Here is a 21528-nt window from a genome sequence, read left to right as displayed (position 1 = left end):
TTTGTCAGTGGGAGGAATGGAAAGGAATGTGATGGCTATAGTGGATCCGTATGTAGAAATGAGAATTTGTGAGCCAGGAGCAGAGAACTGCCGATAGACAAGCAGGTAAAGGCGGGTAGGCAGCCATCTAAACAGATTTGCCCAGAATGGCGTCTTCTCAAGACATAAGACTTTCAGTGCCAAAACTGAACAAGCCTGCCTAAACCAGGAAGAACGAGCAGTCTAGCAGTCAGCGTGTTCTAATATGTGCAGAGAGGCTGGGGAAGGGACAGATTAAATCCTCTCAGAACCACTCAGAGTATATATGTAGGCCATAAACTTCTACAGGAAAGGTCAAGTGAAGTCCAAGAAGGTATGCCCCACTCCAGCATCTTCCAAACCCACAGTTGGAGCTCCCTGTCTGTGATCAACAGACTATTTCAGAAATGTTCTCCTTTGCCAGCCCTGTGCCAGCTTAAAGACATCAGAGCTATATACCTGGCTGTTGTGGTTGTGGCTGGCTGCTGTATGGGGAAGATGTAGCCTCCTCGAAGGTGAAGTCCGATTTTGTCTCCAGGAAGTTCCATCTCAATGCTTTGCTTTCTCCATGACAGTTGCCCTCCCTGAGGCAGACAGATAAAGCAAATACATTGATCTCATAGTCTGTGGACCTCCAGGTATCAGCATCCAGTTGATTTCTCCACAGTGCTATCTACCGCTTTCCATTCAGGGGAATTACTCTCCACCCAGACAATCAAACAACAACAAAAAGGCAACAGTGTAGATCAGTTCAGGGTTTATAAAACATTTTTGCCATGCTGAGCTTATTTGATGTGTATTATGAGAACTGATACTTCTGGCCAAGCTCAAATCGTCCATGAGTCTCTCTAACACTTGCTCATGAGAAGTGCGCTGTGTCTTTACTGTACTGCTGAGAAAAGTTGGTATGTGTTAGATGACAGACTGACTCTACCAAAGCTGTTCTGTGAAATTTCAGAAAACCCTACAGAAGCAGTGGCTTGAAGCAGATGCGGAGACTCACAGCCAAATGTTAGGCAAAGCACGAGGGAGCCTTGTGGAAAAGTAGGGGAAAGGATAGAAGGACCAGGAGGGGACAAGAACTCCATGAAGACCAACAGAGTCAAATAACCTGGGCCCTGGGGTTCTTACGGAGACTGAAGCACAAGCCAAGGACCATGCATGGACTGGGCCTAGGCTCCTACACATGTGTAGTGGATAGGCAGCTTCGTCTTCATGTAGGTTCCCTAGCAAGGGGGGCCAGAACTGTTTCTGACATGGACTCTGTTGCATGCTTTCAGATGAGGACCCAGTGGCAGGGCTGCCTTGCCAGGCCTCAGTGGCAGAGGATGTGCTCAGTCATGATGTGACTTAATGTGCTGAGGTGGGTTGGTAGAAGGGGTCTCCCCTTTTCTGAGGAGTAGGGTAGGGGGAAGAGGGGGAAGAGGGGGAAAAGGGAAGGAGTGAGGACTGTGAGGAGAGGAGAGAATGGAGGTAGCTTTGATTGGGATGTAAAGTGAATAAGTAAAATTTTAAAAATAAAGAAAACACTATAGAAACACTTTTCTGTGCACAAATAGTAGCTGCTAGCCTCAGAGAGTCACCCTCTCTATGTGGCTGCAGCTGCAGTCTTGAGTTTAAGAAAACTTCCGGCTACTTACAGTCTCATGGTCATACCAGATGGCGTCAGGCACATACGCGTTCACTTTCTCTGCACCCTAAAATTAAATTAAAAAAGAAAAACATTGTCCTCAGGACTCAGCCTCTGAGGACATGAAATAGATGTCATACCACAGGGGAGGGACTTCCCAGACATACTTAGACAACATAAAAATAGTCCTTTTTCCCCTCTTTTGTTGGACTATGCCTTTCTTCTCGTATAAATAAGAGAAACTATAACCTGGCAATCGGGGTCAGAGGCAGCACAAATGGGAGGTGTTTATAACTAGAAATAATAAAAATGGTGATGAAATATACTGTGGGGACAATTCCAGATTTCTGTGAATTGTCTATTTAATCTTCTCTGTAACTCATAGGCTTGATGCTACTATAATTCCTACCTTTGAAGTTGGAAGCCTACGAAATAGTTCTCCTGGATCAACATCCCCACCTAGCTGGGAAAGAGCATCTACCCTGACCACTGAGAGTCTAGAGTGAGTGCTCCCTGTGTTCCATCCTGGATCCACATCTCAGAACAGGAACGGTTATAATGAGCTGATGAGCCACAGGCTCATTCTCAAATCTAAGTCACAGTAGGTGCTTTTACCCTATTTGAGAACTTTGTTTAGAAAAGCAGGTTTTTAGAGGAAAATGTCTATCAGTTCCACCACTACAAAATGCCCCTGGATGCTCTTCTCCCTTGACCCACCAGATTTAAGCAATGAGTCTATAATAGTGGGAGAGAATATTTAGGGAGTAGTGGCAGGGACAGATGCAGAGGGTGTCTGTCTCCATGAACACACTTGCCTCATCCAGAACAGGAGTGATGAGGAGGCCTGGTCCCCACAGAAATTGCCGGTGTATGGCCCAAGTATTGCTATCTTCATAGAACCTAGATCGCAAAGAGACAGCACACAAAGAGGTGGGCCGGCGCTCCTGGAACCTCTCCCACAATCTAAGCAAAGCATGTGGGCTACTTGGAAAACACAATCACTGTGATACCTACCCTCCTCCACCACCACCACCCATCCCATGCAGATCTGTGTCCCCAGCCCATGTACCCTCCTGCTCTTCCTCCAGGGGACACAGAAGTTCCTATTCCAGTAGCTAGGCTAGGCAGTACCCAGGCTGTTTTCGTTTGCTGTACCTTTCTTTAAGATAGAGTAAAGTATCCTACAGATTTTATGACCAGCTCATTGTCAAGAAAGATCTGGGGCTGGACCTAGCAACACAATGCCAGCATTTCCAGATATGTGGGTGTGAGGAAGACCACAGCTTCAAGCCCTGCCTGAGCTCCAGGGAAAATTACAGGTCCACCTAAGAGATTTAACAGACCCTGTCTCAACATGAAAAGTGTTAAGGACTGGCTCTTGAGCTCAGTGGCAGAGTACATGCAGACTATGTGCTCCGTTTGAAGCTCAGTCCTCAGTCTCATCCCGTCCCACAATCACAGCAAAAGGAAAGAACTGCACCAGACCAAAAATACCAGAAAATGGAAAATTGTGAACGTTTCTATTTTAAGAGCTCTTCTTTTTTTTTTTAAAGTGAGTAGCTACATTTTTTTATTGCATGTATTGATTAATTCGTTTGAACCCTAAAACCATACTTTCAAGGCTGAATTTCCTTAATGTTTGAAGGCAAACCGCAAAAAGTATAAAAGAGACGGGGTCTCGCTATGTTGCCCAGGCTGGAGTGCAGTGGCTATTCACAGGCGCGATCAGCACAGGAGTTTTGACCTGCTCCGTTTCCGACCTGGGCCGGTTCACCCCTCCTTAGGCAACCTGGTGGTCCCCCGCTCCCGTGAGGTCACCATATTGATGCCGAACTGAGTGCCGACACCGATCAGCATAGCACACTACAGCCCAGAACTCCTGGACTCAAGCGATCCTGTCTCAGCCTCCCGAGTAGCAGGGACTACAGGCGTGCACCACCGTGCCCGGCTTAAGAGCTCTTCTTAAACAGGTCATTCCAGGAGGTGAAAATTTTACCCCAGAAGTGATTATCAGTGCATGCGTGTGTCTAAGGTTTACATCTACCATATGTAAGAGAGTTAGCATTATCTTGACAAGGACAGGCTCCCAAGAAACAGCCTGTTGAGCTACATCACAGATTCCGACTAAATGGAAAATAAGAACAATGGAATTCTCGGGATCATTTATGATAGTCTTGCTTGCTTACAAATTGCAGACTCATTCTTAGAGACTCAACAGAGTCCTAGCATCACAGTGCATAGACATGGTACAGAGAGACCCTCAAAGACTAGCTATCAGACCTTTCAAATTGAACTAAATAGAGATGGGAAGGTAGAGAAGTAGTGGACTGATTGGGGCTGATGTACAGCACACACGCACAGGCACACACACACACACACACACACACACACACACCTGAATACCTTGCTTGGGTATTGGTTTTGTATTTTTTTACTCTGATATTCTGACATGGTCAGCATCAGCCAGCTTGCATTAACAGAGCGTTAGGGAAACTTACTCATGGAGAAGAGGCCTGGCTACGGTGTCTCCCCGGCTGTGTGCATGGTAGAAAAGAGTGTAGAGGTAAGGCAGCAGCGTGTAGCGGATGTTAAGATAGTGCCTAGATGAATTCAACAGCAAGGAGTTGTTTCCGAAAGAGGCAGGATCCTGGTCCTAAAAGGAAAGAAGAGTTTGCATTTTTGGGTTGACTATAAGAAAGCTGTGCACACCCAGAACGATTTCAGATACTGTGCAGCATAACCTAGGGTTTTTGTGCTACGTGGGCTAGGGCCTCGGTTGCACTTTGCCTCTGGGTAACATAGGTGCAGAGTAGAACCATGACATAGAGCATGATGCCACTGCAACTTACAACTCAGCCTGTCGTATTCACACGTTAAACTGCCTTGTCAAAAGGCCATCTTAAATAATTTTCAAATGTTTCCCCATCTTCATTCTTATTACAAAAATGAGCGACCATTGTTAGAGTGCAGAGGTTTTATAAACCGCTAAGAGTCTCATCATTTTCATTTTCTTAGTTTTAGCTTTCTGAGATTTTCTTTTTTGTTTGTTTGTTTGATTGTTTTAACAGTGTGATAGTCATTATCGGCTTTCTAGCATCGACCCTCCTATTCTGAAGCACTTTCCTCCAGCTGCCTTGTAAAGGGTAAACTCTGTGCCTGCTGCCATATGAGATTCCTTAAATTGTTTTGAACAAGATGTCTCTCTGCACTTCTCAATTACGAATTTTTAAGACAAGTTTGCTAGGTGAGCCAGGCTAGTCTGGAACTCCCGATCCTCTTGCCTCTACCTCCAAAATAGCTGGGATTACAGATCTATGTCACCACATTCTGGTTCAGTTTTTCTTTCTTTCTTTCTTTCTTTCTTTCTTTCTTTCTTTCTTTCTTTCTTTCTTTCCTTCCTTCCTTCCTTCCTATCTTTCTTTCTCTTTCTCGTTCTTTCTTCCTTTTTTTTTAACTTGGGGGTGGGAGATGGGGGTCGAGACAGGATTTCTCTGTGTAGCCTTGGCTGAGCTGGACTCACTTTGAACTCACAGAAATCCACCTGCCTCTGCCTCCTTGAGTGCTGGGATTGAAGGCATGTGCCATCACTCTTGGCCAGGTTCAATCTTGAATTCTTAGCCCTTTGATTCAAAATTGAGCTGTGCATTATAATTAGGCTTACATTTTTTGTGGTTTGGTTTGGTTTGGTTTGGTTTGGTTTGGTTTGGTTTGGTTTGGTTTGGTTTTTCAAAACAAAGTTTCTCTGTATAGCCCTTGCTGTCCTGGAACTCTCTGTATTCCAGGCTGGCCTCGAACCCAGAGATCTGCCTACCTCTGCGTCCAAAGTGCTGAAGTTAAAGGCATGGGTTAAGACTGGTGAATAACATCATCATTTAAATATGTGTCTCTAGAATCTGGACTCAAGGAAACCATTCACGCAAAAATGAACAACCAGTGGTTATTAAAAGGATAATAATAATAAGCCTGTCCCAATGGCAGCATTAAGTGAGACACTGGGACATTCTATGATCAACATGTCCTCTTTAATGGCAAGGGGGGGCCCTATCAGCCTACGTGAAGAATATTATAAAGCTGGTTCAACAGATTTCATGGTGGGAATACAAATAGATCCAGGCCTAATGCACACCCAGTGTACTTTGATTATACATCCCAGCTGACTTACCTTGTAGCCTTGGCCATTGTGATTCCTGGAAAATGGATAAAATGCCCCCAGCTGCATCCAGCGCCTGCAGAGCTCCTCATTTGTGTCCTCGGCAAAGCCACATATATCAGCCCCTACCTACAAGGACACATGGACAGCATGTTCATCACACTTCCACCCTTTATACTGCTTTCCACCAGGGACTTCTTTTTTTAATTTATTTTTTTATTTATTACAATTTATTCACTTTGTATCTCAGCTGTAGCCCCTTCCTCGTTCCCTCCCAATCCTGCTCTCCCTCCCTCTTTTCCTTCCATGCCCCTCCTCCAGTCCACTGATAGGGGAGGTCCTCCTCCCCTTCCATCCGACCCTACCCTATCAGGTCTCATCAGGACTGGCTGCATTGTCTTCCTCTGTGGCTTGATAAGTCTTCACCCACCTCTAGAGTTGGTGATCAGAGAGCCAGCCACCGAATTAATGTCAGAAACAGTCCCTGTTCCCATTATTAGGGAACCCACTTGGACACTGAGTTGCCATGGACTACATCTGTGCAGGGGTTCTAGGTTATCTCCATGCATGGTACTTGATTGGGAGTATCAGTCTCAGAAAAGACCCCTGTGCCCAGATTTCTTGGTTCTCTTGCTCTCCTTGTGGAGCTCCAGTCCCCTTCAGGTTTTACTATCTTCCCCTTCTTTCATAAGATTCCCTGAACTCTGCCCAAAGTTTGGCTATGAGTCTCAGCATCTGCTTTAATACCCTGCTGGGTAGGGTCTTTCAGGGGCCCTCTGTGGTAGGCTGCTGTCTGTTCCACCAGGGACTTCTTAATAGAACTTTGTTAAAAGTTTTTACCCAGAAGGCTAATGCAGTGTGGCAGAATCAGCATATAGCCTGTGTCCACACCACTGCTTGATGACTCCTTTTCTGCTGTTGCATCTCCACTTTCTTAAACCGAGCACTGTAACTCTTTCTATAGACAGTAGTTGGTAATACCAATAATATTATTGTACGACATACTTTTCTGAAGCTCGACTCTGCTCATGTCACTCATGTCACCAAACTCTCCACAGTTCCCTCGCTATCCCTTCCACCAGTTCTTTAAACCTGGTTCCGATCCACCCTTTCAGATAATCTCCTGCTCTACTTCTCCACACTCATCCTGGAGGCATACCTATCATCCCCTTTATGTTCCTTTTGCTTGTGCTTATTTCATACTCTTGAAATGAGCTTCCCCACTGATCATTCATTTTCCATGGTTCAACTAAAGCACCATCTTTTCTATGGAATCTTTTGACTTCCTCTCTTGACTCTCTTTGTCCCTTATAATCAGATCAAATTAATAAATATTTTTCTCAGAAACTCTCATATTGCTTCATATGTATAGTTCCTGTGGGGTTTTTATTTATCCTAGCTTGACATAATTATTTGTCTGCTTCTGTGTCTCTGTTTTGTTCTTGGATGCCACTCATACTTAATTTATCACCTTGAACACAGTAAAATCTGTTGGATTTGACTAAGCAAGGCAAACCCTACCAATTGTTGCAGAGATATTTCTTCACCTTATAACAAGTTACATAGGCGTGTTCCATTTAAGCATGCATCTGATTTAGACTAGAGAATTGGTGCACTTTCTTTTTTTGTGTGTTAGACATTAAGAAGACTATTTTAGGGGGCATTGGGATTGCACTTTCTATTTGCATTAGTCAGCTCAGATAATGATGTTATGTTGTCAGAGCCACAGTGATGGTGATAAAGAATGACGTTAAAGCCCTAGGCCATGACGGGCTTTATTGTATGAAAACTTGTCAGAAGGAAGCTTCATAGGGACTGAGAGTCATAATAGAGGTTGGGACAGAGACTCACCATTGGGATACCAAAAAGGTTGAACTCAAGCATGCCTGGGATGGACCACTGAAGGTCCTTCCAGGTGGCAGCGTTGTCTCCTAACCAGTGGGCTGCAAACTTTCCAGAACCCGCAAAGGTAGAACGTGTGATGATGAAGCTTCTCTCATCTGGGAACACGGTCTTCATGGCTCTGAGAAGTGACAGACACTTAGGAGTCAGTGGGGAGCTCAGCCAGTCTCAGAACAATAGCAAAAATATTAAAAATAAACATTCCACTCCTCTCCACTCCCTTTTCTCCAAAAACTGTTAGAGGGACTGATAGAAGCAATCTGTATTGTCAGGGTTCTAGGTTATCTCCATGGATAGTCCTTGGTTGGAGTATGAATCTCTGGGAAGTTCCCTGTGTTCAAATTTTCTTGTTCTGTTGCTCGCCTTGTGGAGTTCCCGTCCCCTCCAGCTCTTACTATTTCCCACTTCTTACAATGCAGCCACTTCTGATGAGAACTGATAGACTAAGATCAGAAAGAAGGAGAGGAGGACCGCCCCTATCAGTGGACTCGAGGAGGGGCATGCATGCAGAAAGGGGGCAGGGTGGGACTGGGAGGGGAAAAGGGAGGGGCTTATGGGAGGATACAAAATGAATAAAGTGTAATTAATAAAAGTTAAATAAAAAATTTAAAAAAAGAAGCAATCTGTACTGCAGCATGCATTCATGTTTTGCCTAGCTTTGTTTCATACATACTATTAACCTCGTAATTTCCAACAACTTCAAGAGCAGCCTTGGAAAGGTTAAGAACTAGAGGTGTATGAATTTTATAAGACAAAAGTGAAACTTAACATAAGTAAAAAAATATATTAGTCTTTCTATCACAAGACCAAATAAACAAAAGTGGACTTTTCGACATTACTTTTCGACATTCTAAATTTTGTATAGAAAAACGTTAAGCTAATAATTTTTATCAGGAAAAAAAAAAACATGTTTTAAAATTAAATATAAATGTGTGTATTTTTGTAGCTAAATACGCTAAACAATTTTTACTTAAAGGTCTGCATGTGTGCACATAACTAAAAATCTGTGCAGGGCTGGCTTTGTAGATCAACGAAGGTAGAGCACTTGCCTAGCTGTTAAAGTCCTGGGTTCCTCTCCTACACTGAAAAAAACACTGACCATGTTTTTCTATTTCCCTCAAAATGGCTAAAACTGTTACTTTGTTAATCAACAGATGTGCTCTTGGTCTTGTTTCTTGTTATTGTTAGGGCAAGAAGAACAAATTGTCATTACATTTTTATCTTTATGGAATTTAATTTCACACAGTAGAAGGCTGCTGGGTCAAACCTAAAACCCCAACAGCCATGGATATCTACAGGTTATTTAACCCTCCATGTCCTTTATTTTTACAATATGTAGAATGATAAAGTGCATAAAGAGAAAGCTCTGCATTTTGCATTGCAGTATTTTAGATACGTGACCTTGGATAAGTTTCTTAACAGTTTTCTTTTGATTTTCTATCCATTTGTTGACTCATTATTTCGTTTTGTATAGTCGTCATATACTTACTGGATTTCTTATTCTCTACATTCCAGATTGGTATTGATGACCATGTTTTTAAATATTTCTGTCGGCTTTAAGTGGGGTGTGTGGGGGGGGTGCCTTAGTACACTGGATAGATGCACATTAAGTGCAGGTGCCAGAGGTAACCAGAAGAGGGAGTCTGATTCCATGGAACTGAGTTACAGATTGCTGTGAGCCACCTAACATGGGTGCTAGGAACCAAATAAAAGTTCTGTAGGAGAATAGTACACATTCTTAACTGCTGAGTTATCTGTTGAGGATTCACTGCACCCCACCCCCCAGTTAATTTTTATTTAGACTTTTAAAAAATACTATGTATGAGTCATAAGCCTCTAGCAGAGCCATAATTTGATCATTTATAAGTTCATAATAATAATAATGGACTCACTCCGCTGTAGCAATGGCCATGGAATAGCCATACAGATTGTGGACATCATACTGCTTGCCCCAGTGCTGAACTGCATCCATGCAGAGAGTCTTAGAGAACAAGTAGCCATCCAGGATCTCTGCAGCAACAACAAATGACCAATCAGTGCAAACCTTACATGCTAATTTCTTACTTCTTAAATGCTGTACAACCTGTGCAGATGGCTGCACTGGTCGGGTGTTTACTGTAGCCATCCTGTAAACAAACATGCTAAGCTCTTATCAGGAGACCATCTAACTGATGTAGTTTTCCCTATTCAAATATGCATTGTATCACGCATACATTCTTGATTATGAGAAGTAGATAATCTAGATTATCAGACAAGATAATCTAGTTCAACTAGAAATTCCATCTGAGTTTTTTCAAACCAATTTAAGTGGCTCGAAATATGAAACTTTGAATGAAAGTATAATTTAACTTCTGACTCCTTTTTCTCTTGATCACATACTGCAGAGATAGTCTTAGTTTTAGTTTCACTCATATATTCTCTGCTCCTACTGTACCACTGTGGTTCCCTCAGAAATAAACCATGTATTCTATTTTTTAAAATAGCTTCTTAATAATTTACTTACTTCTGAACTATCTTTTGAAATCATTCTACATGTTAATGTCAGATTAATAATTCTAAAACCAGCTGACAATCTTAATGCCCCCCCATAGAACTGAAAATAACTTGTATAACTGAAAGAATTGGCCTCCCATCAACTCTCTTCAGCATGTTATATTTTATATCTCACCTACATCTGCCTTAAGTACCTACTTTGTCATCAGACTAAGGGGCCACGGCTGTTAAAATCCTAGAAGTTTTGTTCCTTTCTTGGTCAAGATACAGTTTTCTTCTTGGCACTTTGTCTTTCTTCAAACTGCAATTAACTGTGTGTCCACAGCCATATCCTCAGAGGTCTGGCTTCATTTGGCTATATCGTTCACATCCATCCTTCAGGCTGTGACCAGCACTGGATGTATCCCTCCCCTGAAGATCAAGACTACCCATCTGGTCTCTCCTGTAAGCTCTGGCCTATGAGATTCACCTTGATTGCAGCACTAACTAACGACTAGCCTCCGGACTCTGAGTCTCATGTGCTTTAGACTTGTCCCTACAATGGCATGGAGTGAGCATAGAAGAACTAGATAACCCATTGAGAATTTATGCCTCTTCAGAGAACCACGAACAGTATTATGAGTTTCTTAGTTTTCTTTATCTAGTGCCCACCCTTCCTTTACCCAAAAACATTATGTGCAAACTCCCTCATCCAATAGTTCAGGCCTATCTTTGTAAATTTAAAACACATACACTGTGACCACATCGATCAGGCTAACCACAATGACTTACTTGGTGTGAATGGGGGATAATTGAAGTTATTTTGGGAACATCCTGAAACTGAACCATCAACAAAATTGGAGACTTCATTCATATCCTACCAGACAGAGAAGAAAATCTATTAGGCAAAGTAGCACACCACAATTTTATACTGGTGTATTCTTTTTTCTGAAGAATCAGAATATTACTTTCAATATTTCTTTTTAAGAGTGTCCCATGAATGTCATAAAAATAGATATTCTTTTCTTCTCTACTCACTGAAAATTTTATATCTATCATTACTAAAAGTAAACAAATCTCAAATATATTAACAAATAATTAAGTTTCTTTGCTGTCACATATTTTAACCTATAGTGTCTATGTGCCTAAATATAACCATTAATCTACCTACATATAGGTTCATATATAAATATAAATATATACGGATAGGGGAGACAGAAGGTCTGGATGGGTGGAGAGCAAAACAATGATTACAGACATCTTGTGTTGCTATAATTTTACAGAATTTTCCTGTTATCTGTTATGCTGATTGTATTGTTTGAATTTTCCAGAGTTCTGTTATAAATAAAACAATTTCAACTCCAGGCCTAAATTCCATTCAACATTAGCTGTTTTACACTCATTTTCACTTGACATTTTATGAGACATTGTTCCTTAACACAACCAGAGGGTATTTTGTACCTGGGCACTTTGGTTTTGATTAATCTGTTTATCATGTCTAAACAAAAAAGCCTCAAAGTGAATATAAATGGTTCATTTACTTTATGACAATATAAGGAATCTGTAACATTTTTTTTCATTTTCTTTCTATATTCCATTGCTCAAAGACAACCCACTGTTAATGTCTCTATGAAGAAAAGTATTAAAACTCACAATCCAAATTCCATCAAACTCCACCTCGTTGTGGAAAAGCTTAATTTCATTTGTCCACCAAACAATGCAGTTGGGGTTGGTATAATCAGGAAACACAGTTGTTCCAGGCCAGACCTGTGAGAGACAAAAAGTAAAAACACTAATAATAAATTAAGTGACTGTAGAATAAGAAAAAAAAAGCCTTTATGTAAGAATTTCTAGTGTGATTATGAAGACAGAGACAGTCACATGTCTTCTCAGGGTAGGGTAAATAAATCACTTAGAATGTGGGGAATCAATCACTCTCTGGGGAAATGAAAAGCCACCTGAGGAAATTAATTTTAAAAATGTTGAGTGATGATTTTAATGAATAAATCCAAGGATAAAAGCATTGTTTAGTTTGCTAGTCTTCAACTCTCATTTACATTTCCATATTGCTTCCTCTACTTTTAAGTCTAAGAATTGAAAATGGAAATGTTATGCTTTAATTTCAACTAACCCATTCCAATCTGAAGATTCCAACATTAGTTACATTTCTCTATTCGTTCTCTACCCAGTTCCCTCAGACACTATACTATGAAGGGCCAACAAGGATATTAAAAGTAAAACAGAAGATAATATCTTTATGAAAAATAAGACAACAGAGTATTTAAGGAAAAAAAGGTGGTAAGTATATTAATCTTTGATGAGACACTGAGTCAAGAGGGGCATGGCCCATTTCCATTGGATTTCCCTAGTCGGCAGTAACTAGTGGCATTTGCCAACCTGTGTCAGTGGAACAATGAGAGAAGGCAGAGTGTGGTGACATGAGGGGACAGAATGAGGAAGTGGACACTCAGTGAGTGAGTGAGTGAGTTGCCATGTAATGGGATCCGGCTGAGGAATGCATGTAAGAGGTAGGGTGGATGGTAGGCATTTGGGTATGCAAATTCAAAGCAAAGTTCATCCTCAGCATGCCCAAGTCCTTTGAGCACATACCAGAAACCACACACTTATCTATACACACTCACAATCCAGCCAGAACGAGAGCCACAGCTTCTCCACTGTTACCTTTCCGATGAGTGGGGTTTTGCCATCAGAACTGTTCACCCATATTTTCATTGCTGAACCCCTGTCATATGGGTCATAGGGATTACTTGGGAGAGAATTATTGGAAATGGCTGGATCCTAAGAAAAGGGAAAACACAATAAAAAAAAACTTACTTTAAGCTGAAAGCTAAACCTCAGTAAAGTCTTCAATAAAACAAGAACGTTCAAATATAACCATTGAAGGCATTAAAATATATTCATTTCACTGGAGGCCAAGCATGGAAAAGGGGAAATAATGAAAAGGCTGAGCAATCCTTAATTCTGAGGATAAAAGGAAGCACATACCAAAATGATAACAAGTTTCTGTCCATTATCATGTAGCTCCTTAACAAACTCTGGGAAGCCTTGAAAATTCACTGGGTCATAGGTGAAGTCCTTCCTCTGGTCCATATAGTCAATATCAGCATGCTGAACATCCTAAAAGAATACAGGCATCCACAACTTAGCACCTACGCATTTCCCTGAGAAAGGGAACCATCACATTATGACTTACTGTTCATGAAAGAAGCTACCTCCTGTGCTGGAATCTGAATGCAGTATTGCCAGTCATGTTATGCAAATGCATCTTTTCCCAGAGCAATTTGAAAAACAAATGGCTTTATTATTTCCCTGAAGCTCAGTCCCACCCTTGCAATCAGATTATCTGCTCAATTGATGACAAATTGTTGGTGCTATTAAGTAAAACTCACCCTATGCACAAGATAAGGACAGGAAGGGGGTGTCTCCTCTCCCTTCTTCCTCACTTCACTATCCTAATAACTGTTTTTGTTACTGTACTGCAAGTCATTGGGGTTTACTCTTTCCTAGTTTTATATGAAAAGCCGGCACCAGTAAACAGACCAGTAAACTGTGTCTGTGTCCAAGATATGTAGAGCAGTTGAGAGGAGGATTTTCTAGATATTTATTTTTTTAATTTTCTATTTATGTCTTCTTGATACCTCATTTCCCATTACAGCCTCTGCTATAATAGGAATATTCAAAAATCAGTCACTCAAAGCACAAACATTTGAGTACAACGTGCATGCTCTGCTTCCTTCCTGAACTTGTAAGACTGGACACCCACAGGCAACTCTGAGTTATCTTCAGCTTCATTTATCAGTATTTCCTTTCACATCTTACTCCCACCATGCACCAGTAAAATCTATTCCTCCATTCACCTAGTTACTGAGAAAGGAAAAGTCTGAAAGTGCGTAAGAACCAAACCGTGGCGATGGCTTGAAAGGTGCTAGGAATCGGAAATGGCCAATTTAGATAACTTGGGCCTGAACCAGGTGTGTGTGTGTGTGTGTGTGTGTGTGTGTGTGTGTGTGTGTGCGTGTAAGTGTGTGTGTGTCTAAGTGACAAAGAAAATAGAAATCAGGTTGCCCCGTCATCTGTATTGTTAGTCTGTAAGCACAATTTTCTACTGACACAGTGATGGGTATGACATACTTTCTAGCAGTATACATGCATAAAAATCATTGTATTCCCCCAAACAGTGAGCCTTCTGGGTTTTTTCCATGTGGACCTGAGCTGAAAAGGAAGGTCAGCTGGGTGCTTTCTCTGCCTCTCTGAGCTAGCAGCTTTTCACCCCCATTTCCCCACCCCCCCCCTCCCACTCCCACCGCCCCAAAAATGAAAGAAAAAGTGGGGAAGGTAGAGGCTGTTTCTCTTCCTCCTTGGATTTCACTTGGGGAAACTGTGTTCAAGGTCACTTACACAGGGGAGCTGTACTGCACGGTTTCTCTCCACAACTGCTTTCATGTTATCTAGGTTTCCGTAATCATACCGGCTGAGCTGAAACCCAAGCGCCCAGTACGAAGGCAGAGCTGGCCGCCCGATGAGCTGAAATGAAAGTGTGAAATGAAAGTTAGTAATATTCTGTGTGTACACATGCATAGGCGTGAGGTATGTGGAGGACAGAGTTCTAGGGAGGCTATCTCCCTTACTTGCTCTCTACCTTAATTTTAAGACAAGGTCTCTCACTGAACTTGGAGTTCGCTGATTGGTCCTACTGTATTAGTGGCTGGTAGGTACACCCCAAGGATCCTCCTGCCTCTGTCTCCCCAGTGTGAGATTACAGGTGTACACCACTGCACCCAGCTTTTTACATCTGTGTCTGGAAAACAGGTCCTCATGCTCATGCAGCAAGCAATTTGCCAACTAACTCATGGCAACATCACAATACTTTTTAAAATAAAGCTATTTTTTATACAAAATATACTCAACTTTCCATTGTCTTGAATCATTAAAGTTATAATGTTGATGTTAATCATTTTTTATAATGCCCTCTTAAGAGTAAGGCCACATTTGGGGTATCCTTATGTTCTTTCACCTTTTTTGTAACGTGAAAAGGTTATAAAGAAATTTCCATCGTATAGATGAGGTCTTTTCTATGTCTGAAATGCATCAGTTCAAGTGTGTCTAGCTCACATGTGTATGTCAAGGTTACATCTCTTAAATGTTTGCTACATAGGTTTGCCTCAGTCATAAGCATGATTTCATGTTTACCTCTAGATATTCTTGAACAACTTCTTCAGGTGTGTTCCCCAGAAAAACATAGAAGTCTAGAATTCCTCCAATGGTGCGGTATGTGATTGCTGGAGTGGGTTGAAGGGTAACCTCTTAAAGGATTAAAATAGAAGAAAATAAAAATTAGGATTTATTCCATTAAGTGGTGTGTCTATACAAGAGCATAAGGATCAATTATGAGAAGCAGGCTTCTGCAGGCCTTTGGATGCTAAGCGTTGCGATGCTTCCTCTCAATGTCTTTGTTCACCTTTTATGGTCATGAGACACTGAAACACATCTTTGAATAGCACTGATCTAATCCAGTAATTCTCAGTTGGAGGGTATGGCTCAATATCAACCCTGGGAGAAATTGATCTATCTTTTTCTTCCCCTGTGGTGACTGTACCGGAACTGCCAATCAGGACCACCTCATGTAGGACTAAGCAGTGCTCATGCTCTGTGGGAAGAATCTATCTCACAGTAGATGACAGAAAGAGTTATCCTAACTCTGTAACATGAATTATTCCAACGGAGGCAACCAGAGTCAGGAGCTAAAAAGACAGGAGAGACCCTTTGCACATAGATCCCATGAGTCAACAGAGACGCCTTGTTAGGTAAGGATGTAACAGCTAGAGAACACAGCCAGTGCAAAGCTGTGCTTTAAAGGCTCTGAAAGGGCTCACTCATTTAATCACAGCGCTGGAAAAGGGTCACTGATATGTTCTGTGCTTGTTTGTTTAGGACTGTCCCTTTGTCCTTTACCCATGGCGTTGCTGTTCATAAGAAACACCCCAAAGGATGATCCACTGGTATCTTCAAGGCACAAGAAGAATGTCTGCACACCGTACAAGTTATTTCCATCCTGCAGAACACAGTTAAAAAACAACCATTTACAGAAGTCAAAACATCACAACATGCTCCGTGAAGATGCCAATGAACTTTACAAGCTCAGATCTCTGTTCAGAGGACATTAACAAGAGAATTGGTGTTTTCTCAAATAATCCCAACTCTGACCATTCATCCAGCATGAATATGTAAATCTTGACTTTTGTTAAAATATGGAAAGATAAGAATTCTGAACCCAGAGTTCATAGAATCTACCTTCTCAAAAAGGCCTGCTGATCCCAGCTTAACCTTATCTGCAAGTGGTCTACTAAGTTTCAATACAAATCAAAAGCCATCCAGAGCTCTCAGGGGCTGAAAGTCCACGGTGTTGCTCGTGCTCTACAGTGACTGGTAAGGGTCAAAAGGATCATCATCACCAGCTACTCCACATAAACTGCTCTTTCAACACATTTTTCACTTGTCTGATGCCTATTCTAGTAGCGAGCATGTGTTTAAGTGAGAGAGAGTAGGGATAAGATGCTGTCTCTGCTGCCTGGAAAACACTTTACCATGGGCTCTTAACTTGAATTCAAAGGAAATTGTATTGAGCATGTTCTCCGCGTCATTTATCCTTCTTTACAGGATTCAGTCATTTGATCCTCACTAACACCAGATGAGTAAGTGAACCCCAACTTTACATTGCATGCCCCACTGACAGAGCTAGCTAAGCACCTGTCATTACCCCAATTTTATAGATGAGGAACTGAAGACCCAAACAGTTAAGAACTTGCCCAGTCACATAGCTGCTAAGTAGAAGATCTAAAAAGCAAAGCTAAGCATTCTCACTCTAAACTACTGTACTATGTGACCCTCTGGATGAAAACTGTGATATTCAGAAGAAAATGGGCCAAAAGCTTACCTCGTTGGGAGTTGTGTCTCTGGAAAACATGGGCCAGGTCTTCCAATTCATGTCGTGTCGGTACTGCTGGTGTACATGTTCACCCAGACCATAGACATTAGCACTTGGCAGGTGGGTGGAGAGCTGCAGGAACTGGTCAGAGAAGAGGAGGGGCCCAATGCTCGAGTCAAACCTAAACACAGAAGGGAAGCACGGAAATGAGTGAGAACTAAGGTGGGAAGAGAACGGCTGCTTACAAGAGCTCTCCCCAGCTCACGGACACAACAGTCCCCCTCCAAGTGTTCCTCTGACATTTCTCCATAGATACCAAGAGACAAAGCATCTCTAGGCCAGGTACAACCCTGTTTTTTTCCTTAGAGACATTATCACATAACTAGAATACTGTACTTAAATGATCATACACCTTTAATAAGTCTCGATGGGAACTCATGTGGATAGATGAAAGAAGAGGAAAAGAAAAATGTGCAGACAGAAGGAAGTAAAAAGGAGGAAGACTTCACACACATACTCTCCCCCTCTCTCTCACACACATACACCCCCACACCCCCACACACATGTGTGGAACACAGTAAGGTCAGCAGTTTACATACTTCCCCATATCATCATCTTCCTACTCCCTCCCCCATAATAAGTTTCCAAAACTTACAGTACACGGTTATTGCTTTTTCTGGTGACTTTGATGCTAAATGGCTCCTTGAAGACTTCAATGTTGTAGTTCATGGAAGAAGCAGCATTTCTGCTGAAGTGCTGAACATGTTCATGGGGCACTTCGTACCTGTCCTTGGTTTGGTCAGTCAGCTGCACAGACAGATAAATAGAAGCAAATTCCAAATGAAAACTTACATATCTTCCAAAACTATCAGTGGCCTTCCTGACACCAGCGCTTCCTGTCAGTTGGTACTGGAAATTGCACAGTGATCAACCTGGCGTTATGTCTAAAGTAATGTGCTTGTTAATTTGCCAGCTTCGTTTATTTATCTGTTGGGTAGACACTGTGATATAGAGTGAGATACATTGTGATTCTGAAGATATGGATTGCCCCTAGAAATGTCAATGGTGTGGGAGCATTTTCTTCGCTTCTACAATCGTCACAAATGAGTGGAAAGTGAGAGCCCATTGGTATTAAGGAAGCTACCACGCAGAAAGCAAGTTGTTGAGGACATTGACAAACCAGTGTCACATTACCACAATAGAGAAAGATATTCCCTTTAGCAAAATGTTCGCCTTTGCAGGGGCTGCAGTTATGGGGTATCAGAGTCCCTTTAAAAGATTTTTAAAAGCAAACAAATTACAACCTTAAAGTGGAAGCGATTCACTGTCTGGTACTCAGCTTTGAGCAAGATGTGTTCGATGTCATTTCCAAACAGGGGTGCAGAAGGTAAGTTTTTCAGTTGGGCTGTGAATCCTAACATGTAGAGGAGAAAAGGGTTTTCACAGTTGGTTCTGTAAACATGCAAATAATGGCTACATACAATCAAACTGACAGTCAAAGAGGCAAATGAAAAATCTTTGTTTCCCAAAGAAGGGAAGATATAGATATGTATCCCATCGTATACACATCTCATCTTGACTGGACCCTGGAGCTAAATGTTGTTAATACCTTAACCAAAACTCTGCATCCCTCCTCTGGAAGAATGGAGTGAAAAATACCCCAAGAGAACTGGCTCTTATGCTACCTGCTCCTCAGTTACTATTCTTTCTCAGTTATGCTCTCAGTACCTTACAGAGACTCCTTTTCTTGCATTAAACAGCAAGTGAAGAGGGAGTTGAGGCCTTGAAGAGTCCCACCTCTACTTTTCACTAGGATCTTTTCCACAGTAGTTTTCACTGTCACCCTCACCCCAGAATGGTCACTATGATGCTCTTTGCTTAGGGGCAGGAAAGACCCTGAGTCCATGAAGACTGACATTAACTGGGCAACTTCTGAAGCATGCTTATAAAATTGTAACTCTTTCCATTTCATTAAAAAAAAATACCAGAATAGATTTGCAAGGAATCTTAGGGGATTATTGGTTTCAATAATTCAAAAATATTCTAGACTTTAAAAACAATAAACTTGAGAACCAAAATGGTCATGATAATTATACATAGGCAGGAAGGTGCATAAAAGTGGAGCCAGACTCCTGTATACAAACTGTAGTTGTTTAGCTTGGGGTGTTTGTTGGACTCCTAACAATCCAAGTGGGAGTGTCTCTGATGCTTTTGCCTGCTAGTAGAACATTTTTTTCTTCTGCTGGATTTGCCTCATCCAGCTTTGACATGAAGGTTGTACCTAGTCTTATTGCGCCTTGTTATACCATGTGTAGTTGATATAACTGGGAGGCCTGCTCCTTTTTGAATGGAAATGAAAGAAGAGTGGATCTTGGGAAATGGGGATGCAGGGTAGGGGAGCTTGAACAAAGGGGAGGGAAAAGAGGCTACAGTCAGGATGTGTTTTATGAGAAAAAGAAAAAGAAAATAAATAAGTCTTTATGAACAAAGAAAAGAAATAAATCTTTATATTAAAAAATAAATAAAGCCCGAAACAGAATGCAGTCTCTGAATTCCTAAAGTGAAGGGTAATTATTTCCTGATGCCAAGGATCTAATCACTGCTAAAGGCAGTGCTCAGCTCTGTCACTTGTGTAGCGTGACAGTATTCTGTGTGCCACTGCAGGTGTCCCTTACAATGGAGCCAAACCTCCAGGTCTGGGGTTCCATCTTTAGCCTACCTGTATTTGTGTATACAGGCTCACTGTCCATTTTATAGCCATGATTCCTGGAATAGTAGCAAGGGACATTGATGGCTCCCTGAGCATCCCAGCAGCAGCCACGCTGGTCACACGTAGTCTGAAACAGAGGTTAGAGTGATCAACTCCATTTAGTTAGAGGACGTTACATTTTAGAAAATAAATATCGGTTCATTTGAGAGTGTTATGTCAACAACTACACTTTTATAAATGAGACCTGAAACTAAGAGGCAGAACTTCCACGGTTTTCCTTGTCAGTGCTTTGCTTATGAAATGGGATAAGAAACATAATGTATGTTTCACACATAAATGCTAATTAATATATTTTAAAATTCAAAACCACAATATTGTTTAATCACCAGTATTCCAAAATGCAAATGGAGCCATGTGTATATCATCTTTGAATTGTAAAACTGACAAAAAAAGACTTTATAATCAACTCTCTTCAGACACACTCAAATTTAATCAGTCTTGATTTGACTTTATTTATTGCTTATTTGTTTGGGTATGCAGAGTAGGGATGTCAGCATTTGTTGGAGGATCTCTGTGTATGAACTAAACATACTCAGCACAGTCAATGCAGAAGTCAATGTGTGAAGTCAGAACAAACTGTGTCGAAGAACGTCCCCAGGTCTATCTTGGTAGAACTTTCAGAGGGACTGGTTGGAAAGGCCATACTATTTTTTTTAACTCAAAATAGAATGCTTTTAAATCTATTCATTACATATCTGTATGTATGTATATTGCACACATGTGACAGTATCTGAACTCCCCAAAAGACAGAAAGTAATTTATCTGTGACAAGCCAAACAGAGTATAATTTTGCCTGAAGGAAGATGCCTGCCTATATCACAATTGATGTCTGAGTCAAGCAGAAGCTGACTCTTTCCTCATGCACCAAATTTAGGAGAAATACCCAAGATAAACATTAAACATTCTAACAAAACCTCTCCTCACATGTGTAAGCTTGAGGCTAGTGTCTTGCACCTAGTAGGAAACAGTAGGATGACACTCCCTGATTGGACCACAGACAGATGGTAGCTTTGGTCTTGCTGATTCTCTTTCATTTTCTCCACTGGAGCCCTTACTGTAGCAAAGCAAGCAGTTTTCTCATGGCAGGTACCATGTGCTGAGGAACTCCAGGCAGAGTTCTCAGCGTAACAACTCCACAGACAGCAGTCATGACAACAACCCACACGGGTAAGCTACAAGGATCAATGTAAGCTCAGAAAACTCTTTTACCATGGCTTCTGAGAATCTCTAAGGCGGAGTCACCCAACCAAAGCAAAGGCAGCCGGATTTTCAATAAGAAAACCATGAGAAAAATACAGATTGCTCCATTAAGCCATTATCTTTGGGGATAATTTGTTGCATATCAATAGATACTGATATGATCTATCCTGCCACACTATTTTACAGATATGGAACTCAAAGTTCACAGAGTGCAGTGTTACAAATGTGAAATCCCTGCCAAAGGTTTCTTATCAGTTGAGAAATCAAAACCAAAACTCTCCATTTCTCTTTGTTTCCATGTTCTGAGTATCATTCATGATGTGTTAATGAAAATATGCCAAACTTTTGTTGATGATGGCAAGTAAAAACATGGTGAGATATATAAATGCTTACATTTAATCAAATACCAATTTTAATACTGAAAATAAACACAAGCTAAG

General features: G+C 41.4%; 1 protein-coding gene across 4 annotated transcripts in view; it reads right to left on the bottom strand.

Annotated features, from left to right (window-relative positions):
• Mgam (maltase-glucoamylase) overlaps positions 1-21528 on the bottom strand; it is a 140639-nt gene that overhangs the window by 90972 nt on the left and 28139 nt on the right. For all 4 annotated transcript variants that reach the window (XM_055602126.1, XM_055602127.1, XM_055602128.1 and 1 more), the window contains 18 exons: positions 19838-19955; positions 18423-18532; positions 17774-17925; positions 17128-17299; positions 16146-16245; positions 15384-15496; positions 14592-14717; positions 13179-13310; positions 12855-12971; positions 11826-11939; positions 10965-11049; positions 9593-9710; positions 7650-7821; positions 5811-5927; positions 4147-4301; positions 2464-2548; positions 1659-1715; positions 478-602 (listed from right to left, as the gene is read on the bottom strand). In XM_055602126.1, the coding sequence (XP_055458101.1) occupies positions 478-602; positions 1659-1715; positions 2464-2548; positions 4147-4301; positions 5811-5927; positions 7650-7821; positions 9593-9710; positions 10965-11049; positions 11826-11939; positions 12855-12971; positions 13179-13310; positions 14592-14717; positions 15384-15496; positions 16146-16245; positions 17128-17299; positions 17774-17925; positions 18423-18532; positions 19838-19955 (2168 nt within the window). The remainder of the gene's footprint in view (positions 1-477; positions 603-1658; positions 1716-2463; positions 2549-4146; positions 4302-5810; positions 5928-7649; positions 7822-9592; positions 9711-10964; positions 11050-11825; positions 11940-12854; positions 12972-13178; positions 13311-14591; positions 14718-15383; positions 15497-16145; positions 16246-17127; positions 17300-17773; positions 17926-18422; positions 18533-19837; positions 19956-21528) is intronic.

Source organism: Psammomys obesus, unplaced genomic scaffold (genome assembly GCF_907164565.1).
Source record: "Psammomys obesus unplaced genomic scaffold, mPsaObe1.curated_primary_1811, whole genome shotgun sequence".
Taxonomy (NCBI): Eukaryota; Metazoa; Chordata; class Mammalia; order Rodentia; family Muridae; genus Psammomys; species Psammomys obesus.
This window is presented reverse-complemented; position numbering and strand designations above follow the sequence as displayed.